The sequence below is a fragment of the Astatotilapia calliptera genome, chromosome 16 (genome assembly GCF_900246225.1).
Source record: "Astatotilapia calliptera chromosome 16, fAstCal1.2, whole genome shotgun sequence".
NCBI classification, from domain to species: domain Eukaryota; kingdom Metazoa; phylum Chordata; class Actinopteri; order Cichliformes; family Cichlidae; genus Astatotilapia; species Astatotilapia calliptera.
This window is the reverse complement of record NC_039317.1, coordinates 936,449-961,560: the sequence shown is the minus strand read 5'-3', so window position 1 is coordinate 961,560 and position 25,112 is coordinate 936,449. Positions and strand designations below refer to the sequence as shown.

General features: G+C 42.3%; 1 protein-coding gene across 7 annotated transcripts; it reads left to right on the top strand.

Annotated features, from left to right (window-relative positions):
• The first annotated feature begins 1,405 nt into the window (after window positions 1–1,405).
• On the top strand, window positions 1,406–20,868 carry ttll4 (tubulin tyrosine ligase-like family, member 4). Of its 7 annotated transcripts, XM_026144692.1 has the most exons (22): window positions 1,549–1,897; window positions 2,739–3,784; window positions 4,710–4,899; window positions 4,981–5,172; window positions 7,120–7,270; window positions 7,349–7,419; window positions 7,562–7,616; window positions 10,438–10,556; window positions 13,690–13,800; window positions 14,107–14,183; window positions 14,270–14,464; window positions 16,466–16,548; window positions 16,635–16,763; window positions 16,853–16,975; window positions 17,303–17,401; window positions 17,881–18,015; window positions 18,098–18,235; window positions 18,325–18,421; window positions 18,647–18,857; window positions 19,897–19,964; window positions 20,054–20,124; window positions 20,245–20,868. In XM_026144692.1, exons 2-22 carry the CDS (start codon window positions 3,269–3,271, stop codon window positions 20,396–20,398), a joined length of 2,985 nt encoding a protein of 994 aa, XP_026000477.1. In that variant the 5' UTR covers window positions 1,549–1,897; window positions 2,739–3,268; the 3' UTR covers window positions 20,399–20,868. The 7 variants fall into 7 exon arrangements, with proteins under 7 accessions (XP_026000475.1, XP_026000477.1, XP_026000473.1 ...); XM_026144690.1 differs by lacking the exon at window positions 1,549–1,897 and adding an exon at window positions 1,406–1,530 and having other exon boundaries at window positions 4,710–5,172; XM_026144688.1 differs by having other exon boundaries at window positions 1,549–1,738; window positions 4,710–5,172.
• Window positions 20,869–25,112: the final 4,244 nt, after the last annotated feature.

Below are 25,112 nucleotides of genomic sequence, written 5' to 3'. Positions count from 1 at the left end.
TGTCACCATCTTACAATGCTGTGATTGCAGACATTCCCCAACTCTCTGTGAATGTCAGGGCTCTGTGTGCGGGCAGGCGGAGAGGAGGATCCAAGCGCAGGACTCGAACACAGAATTATAAATCAGAACCTCAGCTTTTATTGCTGACATGAAAACCAGCCGTGAATACAGAAACCAAAGAAACACACAGGCATAATCTGAGGGTACGATGCGACACCAAGCATTGGAAAACACAGGGCTTAAATACACAGGGTAGTAATGAGGGAATGGGCAACAGAAGGGAGACACAGCTGGGGGAGATCAGGGCTAACGAGACGGGGGAGCTAAGCTGCACACACTAACATAAGACAAAGACTTTCACAATAAGACAGGAAACAAGAATTACTAAACCAGATGCAGACATGAGACTGAGAGACAGACTAGACACTGAACAGAAACTGTAATACACATGAGAACCCAAAACCTAAGAACTGATCCCTCACCAAGAATAACAGAAACAGATCTATAATGATAATAATAAACAAAGCACCAGAACATCAGAAAACAATCCATAATGCAAAAATAAACCAAAACATAATAAACTCAAAATACTGGGTCCAACGGACCCAGAACCGTGACAGTGAATGGGACTCATGGACACTGATCAGTGGGTTTTGATCAGTGATTGCTGATCAATGGTCATGAGAATTTGCATAATTAAGATTAAGGACCTGACCTCCCAGCCCATTGTTCCTCAGTGGGCTGGTTTCAGTCATTATGCAGATGTCCTGTTTATAAGATTGAAACCTGCAGTCAGCTGAGACTGAAGACGTCACCTGATGATGACGAAACGTTTCTCCCACAAAACGCTACGTCCAGATGAACAGAATCAACTTTTGGAGATGTAATTTTAATGCATACAAATTATTGAGTAGCATTTTGTCTTTGAATTCAGACACCCGAGCCCTAATCAGTGTTGGGATATTATTGTGGTAACGAGCACGGTAACTAGTTATTATGCCAAAATCAGGGACGCGTTACTCGTTACTGGGATTTAGATAGGCTCGTTACTCGTTACTTCGTGTGGTGGCTATCGCGGAGCTTCCACAGATTCAGTAACATTAGCAAGTGGTGGAGGCCAGCAGGTGGATGAGAGAAAGGGGAGGCAGGAGGAGAAACCCGAAGCGGCCGCCCGTCCGAGTGTCAGGTGAACTGAACTTCAGGTAAGAAGTTATGACCTGCAGTCTATCTGGGTCAGATATAAACCAAGTTTAGGTGGAGTTCATTTTCGTTAGGCTGGATTTCATCAGATTCATGTAATCTGTTTGGTGTCGAAGCAAATAAACGTTTCTTTCGTTCCCTGTGCCCACTAAGATCTGAACCAGATTCCCTTGGCAACAGTTACTAGGGACTGTAGCGCGGGATCCGCACTATGAAGTGACGTATCTTTACCAGGTGGTGGCAGTAACGCTCCGCCAAAAACCTCTACGAAGAAGAAGTCCTGCTCTAGGGTTTGTTTGTACGGCCCACACTCAACACCAATTGGTGGCGGTAAGCAAAACATTTCGCTGTTTGCCAACCGCCAATAAATACTGATAAAAAGAAGAAGAAGAAGAAGTCCTGCTCTCTTATTGGTTCAATAGACGATCTTGGGTCACGCTGATGTATCGTTTGGATTTTTAAGCTCAGCGGTGCAACATGCAACATGCATCCTATCGTTCAACTAGGAACACCAGCTTTAGTCATTACATGAGACAAAGTAGGTACGAACATAGAATAACAAGATTCCTATGAGTTCATAAAAGTATTTTATCCTCCGGGCAGTTCTTAGAGCACATGACGACAGTTTAGCAGTTTAATTGAATCGGTCTGGGTTGCTAAGCTAACACGAAGTGAACATTGTAGCGGTAAACTGAAGGTAGGTTAGTTAAACTGGCTTTATGTATGGCTACCCCACAGGGTGGGTGCATTGTTTCTATGGAAACTCAGTTTCGCGTCAGCTAACACCATTTTATCACTTAACGTAATCAAACTAGACTTATAAGTAGGCTAATGTGAAGCTAAACTGAAGCGGCATGTCAGCTCACACGTGAATTCTCCACGCTTTCTCTGACGGTCGTCACTATGACAAAAGTCAGCAGCGACAGCCGTGAATATGGGACGTTATAGTTTACTTCAAGCTAGCCAACTCCCCACGTTCGGTCTTGCTGATCTATAGGACATCGCCACAGTGTTCTATATGCCCTTAATATTACCTGAAGCATGTTAGCCGTAGTACACGTTACGTAAAGGCACCCAAAATTAAAAATGCATACGGAATACAACAATCTGCCCCCATTATGGCTGGGCTATGTGTTCAACGGCCGTCATCTCAAATATAACATATAATTGGAACACAATCTGACAGAAAATATGGGGGAAAACCCAAAACAAAAACAACTGCAATTAAGTGAGTTAACCACCAACACAGATATATTCTTCCAGTCACCCAATGCTATTCTTCAAAGATTAAACCATAAAGATGCAATATTTCTAAGTAGTTTAATCTCAATCTAAAACTTGTTCTGTAATTTAAGCAACCTAAAATGTTCACAACCCAGTTTTTCAGTGATACAAAAATTTGGATTACCTGTGACATTGTATGTGCCTACTGCAGTAAAATGGCTTGAATATGTGCAAATACTAAGTGATGATAATATGAAAGGATTTTCATAATAATTAATAATAACTGACTGTGCTTTTTTCTCTTGTGCTTACAGTATTAGGGCTGAGAGTGGACAGTTTCATTTCCTGTAACGTGACTGAGGATGATATGATGGCTGTGGGGGATCCCATTCTCCTGTCAAGTCCTGATACCTTAGTGTGAATAATCTGGTGCAGCCACATTTCTTCCTGCAGCAGTATATGAGAAAATGACGGAAAAACACCTCCTGATGAACCAGAGACTTAAGATTCATCTTGAATTACGTATACTTCACACCTGAAAACATCTAAACCTGCAGCACAACCACAAGTCAATGTTTTCCTGCTTTCCTCCAGCCCAGATGAGAGGCCCAGACATTTGCCATGGAAGTAGTGGTTACTGTTGGTCTGGCTTTATCAAGAACTGGTTATCTGTTTAGTTGGAGTTGACCTTGAAAATCACCAACTTTGGGTCAGCAAGAGGAGGAGGAGCTTTCAGCCATTCATTTATTAGTTTTCTCAACTGTCAAATTGTTTACTGTGATCACCCAAAACTCTGCCACAAAACCAGCCTTTAGAAATAAGGACGACATCGCTGGTTTTTACCATGCCAACCAACCAGTCCTCCCCCTGGGGTGGAGGGAAGCTTGTGGCTTGTTCTAGTGCAGATCATCCCAACACCACAACCCCTGTAAGTGCACAAGCCAAGACAGTTAGAGTCACAAAAGTGCCTTATAGTTATGTCTCCTTTGAGCTATCCAGGAAGAATGACCAAGCCAAGTCACCGGTGGTTGCTGTTTGTGAAAAAGGCGATGGCACCTTCACCGCTGTGTCAGATGGAATTCTAACCCCAAACAAACTGCTGGTACCAGGGCTGAAGCAGACTGGCTGCAGCCTAACACAGGCCAGTAACAAGATGGAAAACCAGGTTGGCCTTAATGTCCAGCTGCCAGATACCATGCCAAAATCTACATCGTCTGAGAGCTCTCAGTCTGCAAACATTTCAGCAGTGGAGAGTCATCAGGCTGCCACAGGCGATGCACTTATGGGACTGGGGGCAGTGTCTCATCAAGATCTGCTGATTATAGGGAAGCAGGCTTCCCAGCACACCAAGAAGCTGACGGTGAGTGCTTTTCCAGCACTGATCATTTCTAGGAATGTTTTGGGTTGCAACCAATTGCTCAGGCCATTGTTTAAACGACTGTGTAGTCTACAGCTGCCTTTATATTTTAGCATGTCCTCTGACAGAACCTCTGAACAGCTGTATAGCACTGTAAAACATGGATATGGTTATCAGCAGAGTTTCCTGTGCAATGGCTGCATGTTTGTGGGTAAAGCCCATTTGGAACACGCTTTGTCCTGTACATTGTATTCTGTGGAGAGTTGTGTGTTGTACAAGTTGTATGTTGGGTCTTTTAATAATTTTGAAGGTATTTAAATATATTTTGTATACAAAAGTATTTTTGAGTGGGCTGATGGAAAGAACTCATTTTGCAGCTGGAAGTGAAGTTGAGTTATCAGTAGTGAGCAATAACTTGTACACTGTAGATAATAATTAAATGCAGGTGTAATAATAATTACCATGATTTAAAAATCATTTTAGCCACGTCTAAGCTCACTTGACTGGGATTTAATATGTGGCACACTTCAACTAATGTAATTCAAGGAATCAATAATTCCATTATTTGATATGTTCTTGCACTAAAACAAGATTCCTGTTGTGAATAATATGTTCCAGATTTTAGACGTTTAAAGTTGTTATGATGCTTAATGCTCGAACTCACGAAAGCCAACTTTTATTTCTACTTTTCCACACAGTGCTTGTTGTAGGTGCAGCCACAACAACCATCATGGTTTGTTTTTCCATAAATATGTTTGACATGTTCAAGTCTAGTGATTTAAACCAATCATTGTGTAGGGCTGTATTAGGGATCAGTAAAAGCAAATAGTTCATTATAGGCAAAACCGTAATTTAGCCACCTTCAGAAATATACCTATAATTTTAGGTTTATGCAAGTCTGTCTGATATTGTTTTGTTTTCTCCGCAGTGTGAGGCTGCAGACTGTTTCTCTTTGCCACCCGTGCCTGACATGTGCCTTAGTCTTTGTCAACATCAGGGGCCAGCTGTGGAGAAGGATGCTTCCAGCCTCGACAGCACAAGCGCTGAGATGAGAAGCACAGGAGGAGAAGCAAAACCTACACAGAGGAGTTATTCAATCCCACCAGCAGCAAAATACGGTCAGACACACAACAGCAGCACAACTTTGTTTGACATTTCTTTTGACTGTCAGCTCCTTGTGAAAGGTGTTCCTCTCACAGTTTTGGGAGCAACTGCAATCACCAAGTCCCAAAAAAGAGCATCACTAGATCTAACCAAGCAGATCCCATGTAGTGTGCTGGGAAGAACCCAGCCCACATGCAAACGTATCAGTTCCTTTCCAAACAGTCCCACGCCACCTTTGAAATGTGCCAGTGACTCAGAAAAGCCACCTCCACCAGACGCTGCTGCAGGTAATCAGAACTTTTTGTTTGCTTGTGCTACACCCATATTAATGGAACCCAGGACGTGGAGATTGTCTGGGTATAGATATGAATATGAGATAACAAACTAATTTAAAGGTACAGTTGTTTTTTGAGTTTTATTAATAGAACAGCAAAGAGTATTGTACTCATAAATGGTAAGATCAACTGCATCTTCCAGCTAATTGACTGATTTTCATAAACTTTAATTAATCCATTGAACACTCATATGAGCAGGCACCGGTTTGTGGGAGATGGAGGATGGTTTGGACCTCAGACTGTGGAGATATGGAGTTGGCATTGGTTGCAAAATCTCTGTGCATTGAGATTTTTCCCCAGTGGTGACAAGCCTTATTTTTTCCAGTGAGGTAGATGTCACTCCACACCGTCACGCTGCTAAGGCTGTTGTTACCCTGTTGATGCAGCAATCAGCTTAGCGTTCTCCACGTCTTCTCTGCACAATGAACTCTATGATCTAACTGCACTAGACCCAATCTGAACATAATGTTTCTCCGTATGTTAGGATTTCAGTGCACATATTGCAGCACAGCAGTGCAGATGGGCCTGGCAGTGAAGTGCAGTTAAATCAGCTAGCTATGGTTGTCGAGAAGCTGATTCTGAAAGTTTCCTTGAAAGGACATTTTTCCATCAAAGGTTGTTGTGAGTTTGTTTGTTAAAATGGTTTTATTCTGGCAGAAAGAGCAAGTAAAATAAACTAAAGGTCTGGAGGCCGGGCAAAAAAGATGGAAGCAGTCTGAGCCGGCCATGCAATAGGCTGTAGGAACATCTTTTCTCCCGTAACGGAAAAGTTAAACTAGCAAACAAAGCTGCGAAACAAAGTGTCTTTGAATGGCAAAGATGCAGAAATGTGTGCGTATAGTACAGAGCCATGGCTCAGTGTCTAAATAAGCATTTATAATTCTAAACTGGTTTGAGTTGCTGCTCAATACAGACAAGCCAAGGAGCTGACCTCCCAGCCCATTGTTCATCAGTGGGCTAGTTTTAGTCATTGTGCAGATGTCCTGTTTATAAGGTTGGAAACCTGCAGTCAGCTGAGACAGTCACCTGGATGATGACAACTCGTTTCTCCCACTGATGCTACGCCCAGATGAACAGAATCAACCTTTGGGAAGCCCAAGCAAAATGTTGGACTTTTAACTCTGTGTCTGGGATCCTTATACAAGTCAACACAGCAGCATAGGTCGTGTTTTACACAGGCTGTCTTTGGTTAATACAAAGGGTTAGGGTTGACACTGCTAGCATAACGGACAGGCTTTTGACGGAGCTCCCACACAAACGCAAAGCAGGAGATGAAGCATCACTGAATATGTTTCCAAACCAACTTCATTTTGAGCCAAACACTAGAAAATATGGTGAGGCAGACCTTCCCTTTGGCTTCACCTGCACAAGTGTGGAGGTAGGTCTCCCTGCAGGATTGGGTTTCCCTGCGTCGGGAGCAGCGCTGGGCTGTTCAAATCACGGGCAAACAGAATCCCACATTCTTGATTTTTAGTTCACAAACACTTCTTATAAAGACTAACTACTCCTGACATGTTGGAGATGTTTTGGGGGGGGGGATTTTTCTTCTAAAACAAAGGGGGGCCTAGCAAAAAAAGTTTGGGAACCACTGGGTTAATATGTTTCCACCCACTGTTCTTTGTTTCAAATGTTGCAAAAAAAAAAAGTCACAAATTTTTAAAAACACATACTCGGTCAACCGTACCCAGCATTATGAGTCTTTAGATATATTTTCATTCTCAATAATTGAATATCCTTATTGAAACAAAGGAGGCCTTTTTATTTATTTATTCATTTGTTTGTATGTTTTTCTTTTAATTTAAAGATTTTTAATGGGCCCCAGTTTTGTATTTACAGTACTGTGTAGTTATGTAGCACAATCCTGTAGTTCACATGCAGATGTTTCCTCCTGTCCTGCAGGAGCCTTGGTGGGCTCAATGACCAATCAGATTTCAGCCATTCGCCTCACAAGACAGGGACAGCCAGCCTCCACATCAGATTTCTTTCCATCCCTTTCCTCTCCTTCACCGACACAGGAATCCCTGCTTGAAGAGACTCCCCCTCCGCCTGGGTGAGAATCAGCTACATCACATTTCAGGTTTCCCTCCTTCACATCTTTCCTTTAGTGATTACACTTGATTTTGCTCAGCCCAGAGCATGCTGCACAGGCGGATGTAGAAGAAGAGGAGCTGGCTGATGAGCTTGCCTGCAGTGATGACGGTGAGACGTTTAAGTAAACTCTATCATACTTGTGCTGTAGTTAATCAGCTGGTCAGTTTTTTGTTGATGATATTATGACATGTTGTATAATTATGTAATAATATAGTACTGATGAGAACATTGTTATTTGTTGTTGAGTCAGACAGCTCCTCCATCACTGGCACTTCATCCGGAGGGTGCATCACTCTCCCCTCCTGGTAAGACATGCAGTAACCATACACACACCATCACTGGTTTATTTACTGTGACCTTCATAGAACAAAAATTCTTCCAATTCCAAATATGGTTCTTTGTCAATTGAAAGGGAAGTAAAAGTAAAAAAACAACAAAAAACACGCAAACATGCTGCACAGGCACATTTACTTAAGCGATATTTAAAACCTAACATAAACACATTCTTCAGCACATCCTTTTTATCAGTGCGCTCACTTAAAATGTGAACCTGTTGCCACAAGCGTGGCAGCAGCATTGTGGTACAACACTGTAGACGTAGCAGTGGTGTCAGAACGAAGGCTCGTCTCATGTTTGCCAAAGCACATCTTGAGTTTTGGGAAAATATTCTGTGGACTGACAAGTTTGCATTCCTCATTACACCCATCTCATAAGAACACCATCATACCAACAGTCAGATATAGTGGTGGTCATGTGATGGTGTGTTGCTGCTCTGCTGCTTCAGGACCTGGAGGTCTTGCAGTAACTGATGAAACCATGAATTCTGCCCACTTTTGCTAGCCAGCCTTTGTGCTTGATCTCTGCACTTTTTGGTAGCGTGTTTATCAGCATTTATCAGAGTAAACAGGTGTTGTAATCCTCCTTGTGAGCCAGCCGTGACACTGGCATCCAGTGTAGTTACGTAGGAGGATAAAGATCCAAAACACCAGCTCTCTGAATCACTGAAGAAAATAAATAAATGCATCACAATAATGGTTTTGCAGTCAAAGTGTGTTCTTAAATCCAATTAGCGCTTTTTATTTACTTGGGTTATCTTTGTCTAATATTACAATTTGTTTGATGATCTGAAACATGCAAGTGTGACAAGGATGCAAAAAAATAAAAGGAAAACTGATGACATAAATAAAATGTAAGCACCAAAACAGTCTATGCAAGTTTTTCCTGAGAAACTTTAAGTAATAATTTATTTAATACTAGTTTATCAACAGTAATGATTGCTTTTATCTCATCTGCTGACACAATTTTGTCATTTATAAAATGAAACTGAATTAGAAGAATCCCCGGTAGAAATGATTCCTCTTCTGCTTAAAGCCGTCCTTCACCACCTAGTCTAAAGAAACTGTCCAAACTCCAGCCTCCTCTCCTAACTGGAATACCTGAAGTAGAGGAGACGAGAGCAGATTCCAGACGGGTTGTTGCAGAAATCCTGTTAATTCCGAAGTATTTCAACTTTTTCCTGCAGCTGGCTGTTACTGATTTATTAAGAGTCGCAGCATTAGTGGCTGTAGCTCCAGCACCTGCTTCCCATGTTATGCTGCTCCGCCACAGCAGTTATTTGGGACACATATGAGACTGTATACCACCACAATTACAGCAGTTCCAGTACTTCAGTAACCTGTGCTTTTACTCTGACCTTCAGCTAGCTTTTTTACCATTTTCCATACCATACCAGCTTTATTTATAAAGCACTTTACCCACTTTAATTTCCATCAGAAACCTTTAAAGATTTGAACGTTCCTTTCAGGGCCTGGTGCTTTCTGATTGTTCTCCTAAAGTAGTGTCAAATGTCCCTCTGTCCATCAGAGCTTGTGAACTCTTTCAGTTCAAAGGGGCAGACAGCTGGAGAGTGGTGGAAAGGTCTGCAGCATTGTGCATCATATTGTTATCCTCTGTTATGGCGTGAACAGTAGAACTGCCTACCAAAGACTAGGAACTGATTCTCTGTAAAACCACTCTGGATCAGGACTGCTATTGTCACATTTGTTCCTTTTAACCCATCCAGCTGATTGGTTTGTGTTGATCTAAATAGACTGGCACTCTAAATAAAATAACACCCCTCCCTGAAAGCTAAAGCTCCCGTCAAGCTTACCTGTCATCACTGGAAGAAGATCTCTGCTTCCTATGACTGTCATGTGAGTGTTCTGGCATGTTTGTCTGATCAGGTTGACTGTTTATCATTTAACTTGTCATTTTGAACTAGGGCTGTTCGATACAACGATATATATCAGATGACGATATAAAAACATCGTTTCATTTTACGCTATCGTTTGTTTCGTGGTGTCGCAAAATAAACTGTTTACAGCAATGTTTTCATGTTCTGATGTCACTGTAGTTATTATTAATTTCTTAAAGTTCTCTCTTTCTCTTATATTTAATATCACCACACTACGGACAGACAAGCGCATGTTTTTATGCGTTGTCGTTAGCAACAACGACGGTAACACCACGGCGTGTCCGCTTGTTTATTTTTCACATAAACCTTTCACAATAAAGCTCAAGATCCTGTTGAGACTTTTCAAAATAAACTGAATCACGTGAAAGATGCAGATTATTTATGGATGAGAAGCAAAAAAGAGCCGCCAGGTGCTAAAAAATAAACCTTAGACTAAAACGTTAGAACAGGCTTCTCCCCGCAGCACGCCGTGTAAGAAATACTCACAAAGGAAACGGCGCCGTTACAACTTCTGTCTAAAAATGTATCGTTTCATGCATCGGTTAAAACACTCGACTCACCTACACGACGCCCAGCAGGAAACAGTTCACCTGCCCGAGATTCACAGAATTGACAGAAAATGTTACATTTGTGTGATTTATATCGTTATCGGACGATAGATGTCTTATATCGGGATATGAGATTTTGGTCATATCGCACAGCCCTATTTTGAACCGCCTTTGAAATACTGTCCTATGAGATGGTGTATTTGCTTGCTCTCTATGAGCAGAGGAGACTTGACATTACAACTGTGAACCAGATGCCAGCGTCTCGTAGTTAGAAGTTGGCAAACGTAACTCTAACCATGAGATGTGGGCATAGGGATGATGTTCATTACTTTGTCTTTCTGTCAGCATCGAGGAGCCAATGTCGTTGGAACCAGGAGACAGTCAAGAGGAGCAACCAGCACTAGTTCCCAGTCTGTTTCCCCGTATCCCTCCGACCCTCTACTTCAGCACCGCCAATGAGAAAGGTCAGAGTTGTAACTGTAATATAAGAAGTTTACTATCACAGATCATTGATCTTCAGTTATTTATGTGTCTCTGCAACACCCTGTAACTTCTTGATTTAAATCTTTACAACACGTCCACATGATCTCATTTATGGCTTTTTTCATTTTGGGGTCACCAAACGTTTGGTTCCACAGCCTCAGTCGCTGCCAGGGCTAAAACAGCATGGAAAATAGCTGAATCGTTTAGATATGTTTAAGAAGTATTTTTAGACTCCACTGTTACTGCGTTGCAGATATTTACAATGCTTGTTTGTCTAAAAAATGTTTGCTCTTAGCTGGAAGATTGCACTTCTGGTTAATTTACCACTGAATTTGCACTGAATCGGTCTAATTTGTGACTTGTTAGCTAATCAAAAAGTAGTCGAAAAAGTTTAACCCAGATGAATATTTATTTATTTATTTATATATATATATATATATATATATATATATATATATATATATATATATATATTATTTATTTTTTTATTTATTTTTTTTAAGACCTATTTGAAGACTGTAATCACATTTTTTTCAATAATCAAATTTGTGGCACTTTATGCTGTGTTTAACATGATATACACACAACATCAGATCAGCCTCTGAAGTCATGTTAGCAGTGAGAGCTTTTCTGTCATGTTAACATCCACACACCTGTACAGAATGCACACCTGACCCCTCAACAGATGCTGACCTTCTGTGTCAGCTGACAAACCGGGAACATCAGTGGTTTGAGCAGCTGTCACCTGTTAGTTATGTTACTAGGTTTGTGTCCATTTGCACAACTATTTTCCAGCACAGAGTGAGGGACACCTACGCAGTCGTACTTGCATGCAGTTCTCATAAAAACCAGCAGCACATAGCTTTGGATGGCACTGTGCATAGGTCAGATGCTGATGGGTGAATTCAGGCCTGGAACAGAAAAGGAGCTTAGAAAACAGGATGAGAAGGAAAGAGTGGCTGCACTGTTCAGCGCTTTGTTTGTCATAACACGTGTCTGAAGTCCCAACATCAGCACGAGCAGGAGAAGCCCACAGACATGTTGTTAGTGACTCTGTCCCCTGGTGACCGTAAACTGCTACAACACGTGAAGATCGGTCTGCAAAGCTGGCTGTGTGCTGGAGGACCAACCATGCTCCAGCCTTTACAGTCCATCAAGCTTTTTTACAACTTCAGTAAGAGGGACACAGACAAGCCACCCAAATCCACACACCACCTGAACTATGCTGTCTGTCATTCATACCTACAGCCATGCAACACCACCAGAAACCAACCAGTATTGCCAAGAAAGAAACTTTGAAAGATCTGCATTAGTTTCTCCATACTTGTAGGTTGCTGGTTAGTGTGACCGATACCACAAGTCTTTATGGTGTGGTTGTAACAGAGCACTCCAGACAAGTGCATAATACCAGCAGTCTCCAAAGTAGGGCTGCCACAAACGATTATTTTGATAGTCGACTAATCAGATCATCATCCATTGGACGTAAAACGTACAGCTGCTTGCACCAGCAGCATCTGCTCTTATATAACGATCATTAGCTTACAGCTCGATGTGTTTAAGGTATGTGCTAACTAACAATAAAGACAAGATGATAGTTTGCAGATTTGCAGATTGTCTCGGTGGAGTTTAATAAACTCGGCCGTCTGCTCCTTCATATGTAAAATATAACAGGACACTGGAGTAAACTCCCAACCATCTCACACTTCTGATGATCAGCTGTCTGCTTGACGTTTATTCAGCTGTGTAAAAACTAGAACTTTAATCTCAGCCAAACAGATTTACTCAGGAACAAATAAAACACTGGAAAAAGCCAAACAATCAAATGTTTAAGTTATCTGAGTGACTTATGTATCATGTTTAACCTGAGTAGCCAAAGACCACAGGGGTTTGAAAATGATGTTCCAGGAGTTCGCTGCTCTCGCCGGCTCTAGTGACCCTTGACCTCCCTGTCTGCTATCGAGCTGGTGGGTAACGGATGTCTCTGAAAACGTTGGAGCACTTTTGGAAAAATGTGATTACTTGATGAACCGAGCAGATATTTGAAGTTTACACAGCTACAGTCTCACCTGAAAATATCTTAAACGTTTATTTTGTGACCCAGAAAGATTAATAAGAGTGATATTAAAACTAAGCAGCTGCTGCCATTGTTGGAAACTGGAATTGGCAGGGCCGCGCTATGAATTCTGGGATATGGTGGGTCACGAAGGATACACCCGACCCATCCTCCAGATCTGGGGAAAAGGAGGACGCATTTGACAGCCGAATTTGGACAGGCTTCGTCGCGTCACTGTAATCGGCCTTCAAATGCGGCCTCAGGACGATGCGGCCCCTGAATTTGGACAGAAGGCGTTTAACGGCAGCTGGCATCCTTCGTAGATGCAGTGCTGCCACCTTCTGTTTCAGTCCCTTACTACACTCTTAAATCCTGCTGCAGGATCTTACAAAGCTTCAAACGACGCGTCGACTGTTAAAATAGTCGTGGCTACTTCAGAGCCTACATTAATGCTGCTGGGTAAGATAAAACCCATGACAGAGGTTTACTCATCAATCAAACATGGTGCATTGTTACAAGAGTAATATTCAGTGATCTGTAGATTTCTGGTCTATCACAGTATGTAGACCATTGTATGTGCCCAGAAAACTCCAGCATACATCTGTAGAGCCCACCCTCAGATAATGAGGATAACCCAGGCAGAGAACAATCCTCTGGGGGGTGCTCTCACTTAGTTTGAGCTCTCTCTGCAGTAGAGTAGCACTTCCTGTTCCTCTCAGAACAAACAGAGCACACTCTCCTGCCTCTGTACCCTCTTAACAGAGAAAACTATTTCCTGTCTGATCATTTCCTGATAACATTTACAATAATTGATTACACAGCAGTGGGGAGTGGACTTTATCACAGTAGATGTCTTTCTGAAAGCGCTGTAACTAAGTTTAAGAATATAATCCACCCACTGTTATTATCTTCAATGCCCTGTACCAACACAGAGCAGAGCAGCTGCCTGAACGTGTTGATTATTATGTTAATATTTTCACTTCTTCACTGTATACACCTCTGGATACTGTATTTTACAGCATGTGTTACCTGTTAAAAGAATGAATCGGTGTTCTTTGCAGTGGAACTGCTTCCTGCAGAGCAAAGGCGACTGTTAAAATGGAAGATGAGCACCGTAACTCCTAATATTGTCAAGCAAACCATCGGCAGATCACACTTCAGAGTCACAAAGAGTAAGTTGTTACATGTCGCTACATGTCACACACAGATATTGCTGAAACTGGTTCTTTGAAAGTCTCTGGGATTAGCTGTGACAAGATTGCTTTTTTCTAAAACGATTTGTGTACAGTTAAAAAGCAGTTTTTCCTTCCCACTGTCGCTGAGTGCTTGCTCATAGGGGTCATATGATTGTTGAGGTTAGTGTATATCTATGGGGGCAACAAAAACATTAGATGGTGAAGAATTTCAGTCTAATATTTAAAGGCTAAGATAAAAAGGTAACTCCTGACCCTGGCTGATAAACACGTGTTGTCACATAGAAAGCCATGACTGGCTGGGCTGCTGGGGACACCACATGAAGTCACCTGGCTTCAAAGCTCTTGGAGAACACCAGAAGGTCAGCACCTGCACATGGACTACTCTTGATAGTACGCTGAGAAAGTCCAGATTTTGACTGTACTTTTGTGTATTTGTGTGTCCCAGCTGAACCATTTTCCAGGAACATTTCAGATTGGGAGAAAGGACCGGCTGTGGAGGAACCTATCCAAGATGCAAGTCCGTTTCGGCAAACAAGAGTTCAGTTTTTTCCCCCAGACCTTTGTTCTTCCTCAAGACATCAAGCTGCTCCGCAAAGCCTGGGAGGAAGGGGGCGCCAAACAAAAATGGATCATCAAACCTGTACGTTCAGGTCATAGAGTGTAACTTTATCAGAGGTGGAAAGAGTACTAAAATATTTTACTCAAGTAAAAGTACTATTACTTTGCTGAAATTTTACTCAAGTACAAGTAAAATTACCTGTCTAAAAATGTACTCAAGTAAAAGTAAAAAGTAGCTCATTTAAAATTTACTCAGAGTAAAAGTTACATAGTTACTTTTTTGTGAGCAGGAGGACAGCCTCTTCTGAGTAGTGCGAAACAGACAATGGGATAAATCTCAAAGTAGTTGTTTTTTAATTAAAAGAAAAACTTTACAAATTAAAGTGCAGTGGCAGTTAAACTGCAAGTCTACACATCAAAATGGATAATGGTCACCAAACCAACCAATTCTTTTACATGAGAATGTGTTCTAATGTCAAATAAGAGAACAAGTACTGAATTGAGCCGTACGGCAGCTGCTATAAAAATGTATTTTCATTTTTTATACTTGGCCCTGCTCTGTTAATTTTGAGGAGCAATTCAATTCAATAAAACTTTATTGATCCTGAAGGTTGACCCCGAAGGAAATTGGGTTAAGGATGCCGACCTTTGCCAGCGCCGACTTACCCTCCGACCATACATACATTACACAAACATCACATGGGGAAGACGGGTCAGAGAGGTATAACAATGGAAAATGCACCACACGAGGAAAGATAAGGAGAAAAAAATAACTCCCCCCAGACTGAGCTCCAACAGGGAGATCAGTTTGAGAACAAAAAAATCACCTCTGCACATGTGTGAACAAATGTGGGTTAAGTAAGAAAGTAGCCGCGTCTGTCTTCTGTCTAATTTAACTATTTTTTTTTAAAAAGAAATTATTATTATTAACAAACAGGAAAAATGTAAGTAAACTTACCTCTACATGCTTGCGCAGGTTTGATGTGAAATTTTTAAAAGCTGCTAAGTCGGTCTCTCTGGGCAAACACAGCTTGCACTGCATAATAAAGCTGCTGCCTTTCTTGCACTTGAAGCCAAAATGGTCCCTTAAATACGGCCAGGGGTTCACATCCGTTTCTTCGAGTTCAGGGTCAGCAGAATTCGACGGGGTTTCTTTTTTCGCTGGATCCGTACTGCCGATGTCAGACTCCATCTTTATCCTGACCCAACGCTAATTTGTTCTACTACCCATCATTCCCTGCAGTATTTCCGAAGCGCAATGTTGTTGTTTTTTTTGTTTGTTCTTTTAATTTACTCAGTAACGGGTGTGATTGAAAATGTAGCGAAGTACAATACTTTTTAAAAAATATACTTAAGTAAAAGTAAAATTACCGACTTGAAAAATGACTTTAAAAAGTACAAATACACAAAAAAACTACTCAATTACAGTAACGCAAGTAAATGTAATTCTTTACTTTCCACCTTTGAATTGTATGTACTGAAAATCTGCAGGCACGTCTGTGATTGTAATAGACAGCACACTATCTGCCAGATTTACTTAGCAGGGATAGTAGCATAAAAAACATACACAGCACACATTCATGCAGGAGCTTCCAGTTCATTTCATCGACTAAAGGAAACTAGCTGCTCAGATGGAGCGAGTAATCTAATAACAGAAATTTCACTGTCTTTGTGGAAACAACAGTTCAGATGAACTTCCCATTACAGCTGAGATGGTTTGTTGTTGTGGAGGTGGAAGCAGCTGGTTTATTAAAGTCACAAACACCTACGGGGCAACAAACATGTGCAACAATACAACTGTCTGACGCACATTAGCTTTATTTCCTTAAGATAATTAAATATGTTATGTTATAGATTAGAAACTAGAGACAGGTTGAACTATGGAAAAAACAAAGTGTCATTGTACAGCTCTGTGTGTTGGCACTGTTAACACACAGAGGCTTCCTGTAGTCTGAGTAAAACCACTGTGTGGATCCACCTGCACATATTACACATGATTTGTATATGAATCGAGTAAAATGTGTTTTATTTATGTTTTAGTTTATTGTTATTACTTGTTTCCTCTCTTTTTTTTCTTCCATAGCCCGCATCAGCCAGAGGAATAGGCATTCAGGTTATTCACAAGTGGAGTCAGATGCCTCGTAAAAGACCTCTACTTGTTCAGAAGTGAGTAATCCTTTAATAGTTTAGAGCTCAGCAGCCTAAGTAACTCAGTGTTGCTGCATTAACATGCTCTAACTGGATGTTTGCAGGTATCTAGATAAGCCCTACCTCATCAGTGGGAACAAGTTTGACTTGCGGCTCTACGTCTATGTGACATCTTACAACCCACTCAGAGTCTACATGTTCTCAGACGGACTGGTTCGATTTGCTAGCTGCAAGTGAGTTTTCCACCACGTTGATCGTGCCACTTAATTTCACATGGGATGCATATGAATGAGATTCAGTTATCACCCCTCCATGCCTCTAGGTATTCGTCTTCCATGAAGACTCTGAGTAATAAGTTCATGCACCTGACCAACTACAGTGTCAACAAGAAGAACTCTGAGTACCAGACCAACAGTGATTACAAGGCCTGCCAGGGGCACAAATGGTAACACAGAGAATCGAGCTGAAGTGTGAATTGTAGAGAATGTGACCTTTTGACCTTTGGACACAGATGTAGGCGGCTTTTCAATGCTGTGCCAGGCTTTTTTGTCTGAGCCCTCCTCGCTGCACAGCATACGCCGTGTTGTTAAGCTTTTTTGAATGAGCCCGTTTCTACTCCTCGTCCGTTCTCTGGCTGTAGCGTTTTGGACCAGTGGACAGCTTATCAAGGGGCTTTTAGTATAACCTGATAAGGAAATGCAACAGTGTAGTGTAGAATGTCTTTGCTGTTTCTGTATGTATGACTTGGGAGGATATTACTTTGTGTTTTCAGGGCTCTGAAGGCCTTGTGGCAGTACCTCGGGTCAAAGGGAGTCAATACCACCCTGATATGGGAGAAGATTAAAGACATCGTGATCAAAACTATCATAGCGTAAGTTTGCCTGCTCAGTGACTGGCTGCAGAGATCAGTTTGTTTGTATTATATCTTTTAGCTAAAACCATCTGCATCCGTAAACTACTCGTGCAACAGACAGACTCGCAGACAGATTCCCACCCATTGTTTAACTGTTCGAGCTCAAAGGTTCTTTTCCCAGTTTTGATTGCTTCACAGCTGAGTCCCTATCTAGAGTAAATATTGGTATTTGATTTGAATCTTTGTTTTTATTTTTATAGCCTGTGATATTTCTTTAGATGTGTATTTCAATGCAGAAATTGTGATATCTTTCCACTGAGGAACATGTCCTTAAAAATGCTCTAAAAGGTGCTAACCTCACAAACATGCTGCACCTTTAAAGCTAAAAAGGTTGTTAAAAGAAAAGACCCCTGTATGTATTTCTGAAGATTAAACTGTGCATTAGGACAAGGATTAAGATGCTGAAATCAGCTTCCTCCCTCCCGTGTCGTGGCCAGGTCAGAGCCGTATGTTAACAGCCTGATGAAGCTGCACGTTCGGACACCTTACAGCTGCCACGAGCTGTTTGGCTTCGACATCCTGCTGGACGAGAATCTCAAACCCTGGATTCTAGAAGTGAACATATCGCCTAGGTAACAAATGCCCACATTAAAATAACACATTTCTTTAAAAAAAAAAAAGTTACCTTTAACTACATCTGTAACTCTGATCCAGCCTTCACTCCAACACGGGGCTCGATGTTTCCATAAAGGGTCAGATGATCAAAGATCTCCTGAACTTGGCTGGCTTTCGTATTCCTTCAAGAGAAGATGTGGTTACCCCCTGCAGCAGTGCATCCAGCTCCACCAGCAGGTAACAATAAGACACTACCCCTCTGGGTTTTTAGCTGCAGCCTCAGAAATGACCTCGTCATGAACATGTGTGCACTTGTTTGTTTGTAGTTTGTGCGCAGGGAATGGAGAGAGGCCCAAAGTGGATCTGTCTGCTGATGAGAAGGTCAAAAGAGCCTTTTATCTGAAACAGGGTGAAGCTAACCGGGTACACACACACACACACACACACACACGCACACACACACACACACACAGGTTTACACAGTGACTTTAATAGTTTAACAGGAAGCGTAAGTGCATACAGCTACAGGTTTTTTGGTTATTATTATTTATTAATTGGTTGCTTGTGGTGGAAACAAGCACTGGTTTCATTGTTAGCAATAACACAAAGAAGCAGTTATGACCTTGTGCCCTTCATTTTCTCTCTCAGGACTTGATGCACACGGTGTTGGATGTTTTGACTCCAGAGGAAATCCGGGTTCTGGCAGAGAGTGAAGATGAGCTGAACCGTCGAGGAGAGTTCGAGCGCGTTTTCCCATCACCATCATCATCTCGCTACCTTCGCTTCTTTGAGTGTCCAAGATACCTCAACATCTTACTGGATGAGTGGGAGCAGAAGTACTGGAACAACAGGGCGAAATGTATGTGCACTGCTGCTTTGAAATAAGATAACGGTCACCTGACTGATGTTAACTTTTCTTTTAGGTTTTGCAGTTCTTGATAACTGTAACTTTATCAAAACACTGTCAGATTCTGTAGTTTTCTCTGATCTCTTTCCCCATTTGGAACAGGATTGATATGTTTAGCTGTCTGTCTGAGTGATGTCCAAAAATGAAGCAGGCAGTATAGATATTTGGGAGAAAACGCCCACCCCCTTAGAGCCTGCGTCTGCTTCCAGACCACCGAAGAAACAACCATAAATCAGTAACTATTTCAGCATCTTCCACATCTGCACCAAAGAGTAAATCAGTGAAATGTGGATTGTTAAACATCAGGTCATGAGCTAATAATTGATGAACCTCACAGAAACCTGGTGATAGCAGGATGATTATGTCGGATTACATGAATCTATATCCCACAGTATTTGTCTTTCTAAAGTGCTGTAACTAAGTTTAAGGATATAATTCACCCACTGTTATCCTCTTCAATGCGCTGTACCATCACAGCACAGAAACAGCTTTAGTGAAGGTTACAGATGATCTTCTTATGGCCTCTGACAGTGGACTCACCTCTGTGCTTGTCCTGCTGGACCTAAACACGCAAATCAGTCCGTGCATGATTGCATTGCTCCGCCCATCAAATGGTCTGTGCATATATCGCCTATCGTCGGTTATTGGACTGATGAATTTTTACATATCACCCATCCCTCGTGTGTATGGTGGTAAAAACCATTCTGGCAAAATGAACTAATAATAACATCAAACAAACATAGAAAAAGTATTGCAGCTCATGCGACTCATGATTGTTATCTGTTATTTCTGATTTATTTATTTTAAGCTGTCGGTACTCCAGTGGGCTGGGGGGCACTAACCTTGTAGTATGGTTTGTTCATCTCCTGCTGGTCCATGTGCAACTTCACTGTTATGTATTCAGCTGGACTGCTGTGACTTTGGCGTGTAGCCACAGAGGGAAGGGAAAACAGTGAAACTGCAGCTCAGGTTTGCTTTGTCTTACGTGCAGGTATCAGCCTACTGAGACCTCTCTGCCAGCAAGGAGTCCATCTGGGAACCAGTGACCCTGCTCACATGGTGAGAAACTGCAGAACAATGAAAGGAAAACATAAAACTAGAAGAGAAAGTGGCTCCTTTAAAATGCTGAAATCAGTCTGTCTTTGTAGTGGTGTAAGTACAGCTACAGCTCCAGGTTTGAACACAACAGACAGGACGTGGTTAGCCCTTCCAGAGCCAGGTACAGGGTTTATTCCAGTAATACACCTATCATATGGAAGTTAGAGTAATAACGGATGTGGGTTTATTGCACACCGGTCTCTAAGTGAACTCTGCTGCCCTCTCCTGTGTTGTCCTTCAGGGTGGTGGTCAGCCATCAGCTCTGGTCTCAACGCAACAGCAGTATTGACGAGGATCACCAGCAGTGCCTGGATCACCAGCAGTGCCTCGGCCCGGCCTCACCCACAGCCTGCTGTCCCAGCAGTCGGCCTAACTCTGATGATCTGATTTCCTAACCCAGAATACACTGAAAGCTCAGGGTCTGTTTCTTCCCATCCTCTAACCAGTGCTGTCATTTAGCCCTCACCAATCACCAGAAACAGCAAACAAACTGTTGGAGGGAGGGAGTGGATTTTTAGGGTTTAACCCCCTATTTTGTCTCGTTTTAAACTAAAGATTAATAATATATCATTTGTTAAGCATCTCGAAGGTGAGGTGATGAGTAATGGCACAGCACTGTAATTCTTGTGTCTTTAAAAATGACTGTTGGTTTTTAAAAAGAGTCACAAACATCTGTGTGGGACTGGGAGCTGTTTGTGTGTCACTGCTAACTTTGGGGGTTTCTCTGGGTGAAGGTGTTACTGGGTGTTTGACAGAATCTTGTTCTGATGATAGTGACTTACAGGGTGCTTGATGATCAAATATTTACTAAATGGCCTATGATGTGCAAATTGATGGTATTAAAATTTGAGCAGTTTGACTTGAACTTGCAAAACGGACTGTCCTTTACACACAGTGTTTCATGGAGGCTGCCAAGTGCAAGTAAAGCACCAGAATCTAGGTAACAGGTAGAGATGGGTATTGTTTAGGTTTTATCCGATACCGGTGCCAAATCGGTACTTTTGAAATGGTGCCGGTGCTTAAACGGTGCTCGAACCGGTGCTTAAACAATGGAGAACACAAACTTTGTCTAAAAACCTCTCATGTTTTCATTTTTAGCAGTCTCTTTTTTTCTGCAAAATGATAAGGACCGTCCAGCCCCACACACGGGGCGATCCGCGCTAACTCACTAATGGAGATTTACCACCCCCGCAGTAGATGTGCTCGGTGTGAGGTCTCGCAGCAAGCTATCAAATACGGTGCATTTCTCGGCTTTTAACAAAACGCTATGCGTCACCAGGTGTTTCATCGGATTCGAGGTGTTACCTCCTTTGCACAGTATCACAGTATCAGCTTAAAGCACTTGTTGCTGCTGAGTTTGCATCTTTTGCTGTGAAGTACAGCCAGACTTTGACCGCTTCGCTTTGGGCATTTTTACTCTGTAGCTCTGCTCTAAAACAACGTACGTACCTGGGCCCGCCTACTATCCTCGGAAAGGTAAAATGATTGGCTGGAATCCAAAGTGTGTGACATCTCAGGGAAAAAAAGCACCGAAATGTGCGCTGCTTTTCGGTCTGGTTACTACCGTTTATGTCAGAACCACCGGTACCCATCCGTAGTAATAGGTAACCATAGCTTCTTTGAACACAGTGCATCTCCCAATACTTTGTGTTTCTATGAGTTACACTTGCATTGCTCTCTGTTAGATTCAAAGACTGTTTGTTTCCCCAAACACGGCGAGTGCAGTGTTAGACTGAGCCAAAGAGCCACAGTAAACATGAATGGGGTAAACTGGACAGAGCTGAGTTGTTGTTGGTAGGGAGTTCCTCATTTTCAGGAGAAAAAAAAGCTGCTGATGTTCTTTTAAGGTGATTTTGATTCAAGAATAAACTGATAAAAATGTTTTGGTACATCTTCTGTTAAAACTGAAAAATATCACAAGCAACGCTATTGCAACAGTGTTGTAGCTGCCAGATGTTTGTCACTACTGCATAATTATTTTCAGTTCTCTTCGTCATAGCAGGAACTTTAAAGGAGACGTGTTTGATTCTTGAACTGTACTTGGGAGACATCCTCTGCTGGGTGGCAGATGAACAAATTGATGTTGGCAGGAGAGAGAAGACGAATATGCCCAAAGTGCATTTTCTTACATTTAAGAAGCAGTTGAAGGTTCAAGTCCAAAAACGGCTGCCGTGTCTCTTTGCTGCCTCGGGAGATCCAAACGAACAAAAGCCCCACAGCCAGACGGTTCATGTTTTTTATTATGTGTGATAAACCTTCTCCACGGTACAGTGTGGGCAGTAAAAGACAAAACACAAATATGTGATGCTAATTATGACAAATCCGTCTTACAGGTAACAATGAATCTAGCCTTTGAAGCAGTTTAAAGAGTTTTGGCTCAAAGGGAGCACTTTACTGCATTATTTGAAACCACAATATGAATGTCTGACAAACACAGAATGAACTGACTGGTTCCTATATACGGTAGTGCTTTTCTACTCTGCTTGAACACTCAAAGCACTTACACCTACATTCATGCAAATAGTTGTTTCTATTCCTAAGGGCTTTCTAAGACTGACACTCTGGACACATCAGGAGCAACTTGTGGTTCGGTATCCTGTCCAAGGATGGTGTGCATACTGGAAGGATCGAACCATCGACCTTCCAGATTAGTATACGACATGCTCTAACTCCTGAGCACAGTGTGACAATGACAATAGCAACAAATCTGAAAGAAAAGTCATGAAGTTTGGGGTTTTTCTTTGCCCCAACCAGGCTTTGTGTAAAATCGGTCAGGACAGGTAAGAGGTGTTGGTTTGGGTCTTTCCCTTTTTTTTTGTCACTTACTCTGATTTGATGAATATTAAATTAAAGAGAGTTGGGCTGCTTATAAATAGTAGCTTCTTTTTCACTTGGTGCCTTTTGAGAAGCAGCCTACATTCAGCAGATCTAACAAACAAATGTTTTCTGGTGTTTGTTTCTCCATGGAAATTAACGAGGACATAATTTCGGTAGTTTGGAACTAGCAGTTTTGTGGTGCTACTCTTTTATTGGAGGAAATGAGTGAGGGCGCCTCCATTAGTGGGGGTGGGAAAAAACGTAGTTTTAGATATGAATTTATACAGATTAACTACATGTTCCAGTCACTATACAGTGGATCAAATAAGGTTCCTGTGAGTACTATGGGAGCCATAATCTGGAACAAGAAAGAACATAATTTCACCATAAACCAGCCATGACCAGTTGCTCCCCACAAGATTTCAGACAGAGAAGTGAAAATTCTCAGAAGAGTTGTCCAAGTGCTGAGGACCAAAACTACAAAAGGAGCTGGAATCATCAGGTGCAATGGTTTCAAAGAAAACAATAAGAGATGCACACCATGGCCTGTATGCACGCTCGCCATGCAAGACTCCATTGCTAAAGAAAAAGTATGTTGAGCATTAAAAGTTTGCTGAATAACAATAGACGCCTGTGAAATACTGGGAGAATATAGCCTGAGACCAAAACTGAACTCTGGAAGCCATTATACACACCATGTTTGGAGGTCAAAGGGCACTGCATATCATCTCAATATACCATACTAACAATAAAGGCTTGGCTCTCGACGGAGGCGGTCACATCTTCCTCTCTCCCTCCCTCCCTTATCTTTCCTGTTTGGCTTCTTTTGTCTCGTCTGCTCTAACTCAGCGACTCGCTCCGTCTTGTTCTCTAAAATCAAGAAATTCTGGATTTGATCAACTAGTCTCTTAACGCGACTGACATCTTCTTCTCACCGAGAAGACCGGGGGAGCCTGAATGTCCTGCAGGAATGTTGGCTGCTGCATACACAATGGACGGCTGGGGGGTGGCGGGTCTTGTGCCTGGCAACACTCGATGGAGGACGTTGAAGACATCTACCTATTTGGAACCATGATAACGGGGTTCCTGCTGATTGGAGCTGGCATAGCCCTGGCTTATCTACGACTAATGAAAGCGGTTACAGCTGCCCAAAAAGGTTGACCGGCATGACTGATGCAGTGAGTACTCAGACTGTGCTTATTGAACGCACTATAGATAAAATCATGGAGAAGCTCACAACTCTGCAATGGGAAATCAATAGACCTGGGACCAGTGATGGACAGTAGATCAACTGCAAAATTGGGATGCATCTTCACACGGCCTCCCCTCACCAGCTGGAAGCTCCAGAGCCGAAGCTGGAACAACAAATCCTTCCAGATTAAAGACGGTGTGTGACTCTGCCCTATCCTCCTACTTCCTCAAGGTCACCTGTGTTGGCTGGGGGATTGTTGACTTTTGCTTAAAGCTAGGTGAAAGGGAACTCTCTCGAGTTGGATACAGGATACACGCACGCATACATATGTACTCAGACAGATATACAATAACCTCCCCCCTCCAACGGCTTCGAACTTCCACCCAATGCAGTCAGGCGAGTCCGTGTCCAGGGCCAGGGTCCGGCTGCAGGACCGGATGGCTGTTGTCTACGTCGCCTCTCTCCCAAACCCCACCCATCGCAAGTCCCGTGTTTTTTATGTTGTAAGGTGTGAAGACTCATGTGCTTCATTGAGGGTTTTGTTCCCAAACTGCTCTCCCCTGAGGAGCTCAGTCTGGGTGGAGTTTTTTTCCCTCCTCTCCCCTCATGTATTGTGTATTTCATTGTTTTTCTTACCCTCCTACCTCTCCGACCTGTCTTACCAACATCATGTTTGTGCCTGTATTTACGGTCGGAAGGGGGCCTGTTTCACTGCATTCAATTCAATTTTATTTATATAGCGCCAAATCACAACAGCAGTCGCCTTAAGGCGCTTTGTAGTGAACAGTAGATGCATGTACGTGTTTCATTACTAGTGACAATCAGTCAGTCAATGCTTGTGGGCTGTCGTTCAGCATATGGAACTGTCACGCTTCATGTAACTCAAGAAAAGGTGAATAGAAAAATGTACCGAGACATTCGTAATAAAAAAATCTGTCAGGATTTCAGGATCAAACATAGACATGTATATAATTCCCTTCTCACCCTGGGGTGATCTTTATCCTTCAGGCCTCTCTACCAGAGGCCTGTGCAGTATCTTTGCTGTTCCTCGGACTGCGCCCTTCTACAGGAGAACTACTGCACTGCAAGTGCCCTGACTT

Coding starts and splice junctions, on each gene's coding strand:
- ttll4 (XM_026144690.1), top strand. CDS start 3,269: ATGCCAACCAACCAGTCCTCCCCCTGGGGTGGAGGGAAGCTTGTGGCT. Junction 10,557..13,689: donor CAGCACCGCCAATGAGAAAG/GTCAGAGTTGTA, acceptor TGTTCTTTGCAG/TGGAACTGCTTCCTGCAGAG. Junction 20,125..20,244: donor GTTAGCCCTTCCAGAGCCAG/GTACAGGGTTTA, acceptor GTTGTCCTTCAG/GGTGGTGGTCAGCCATCAGC.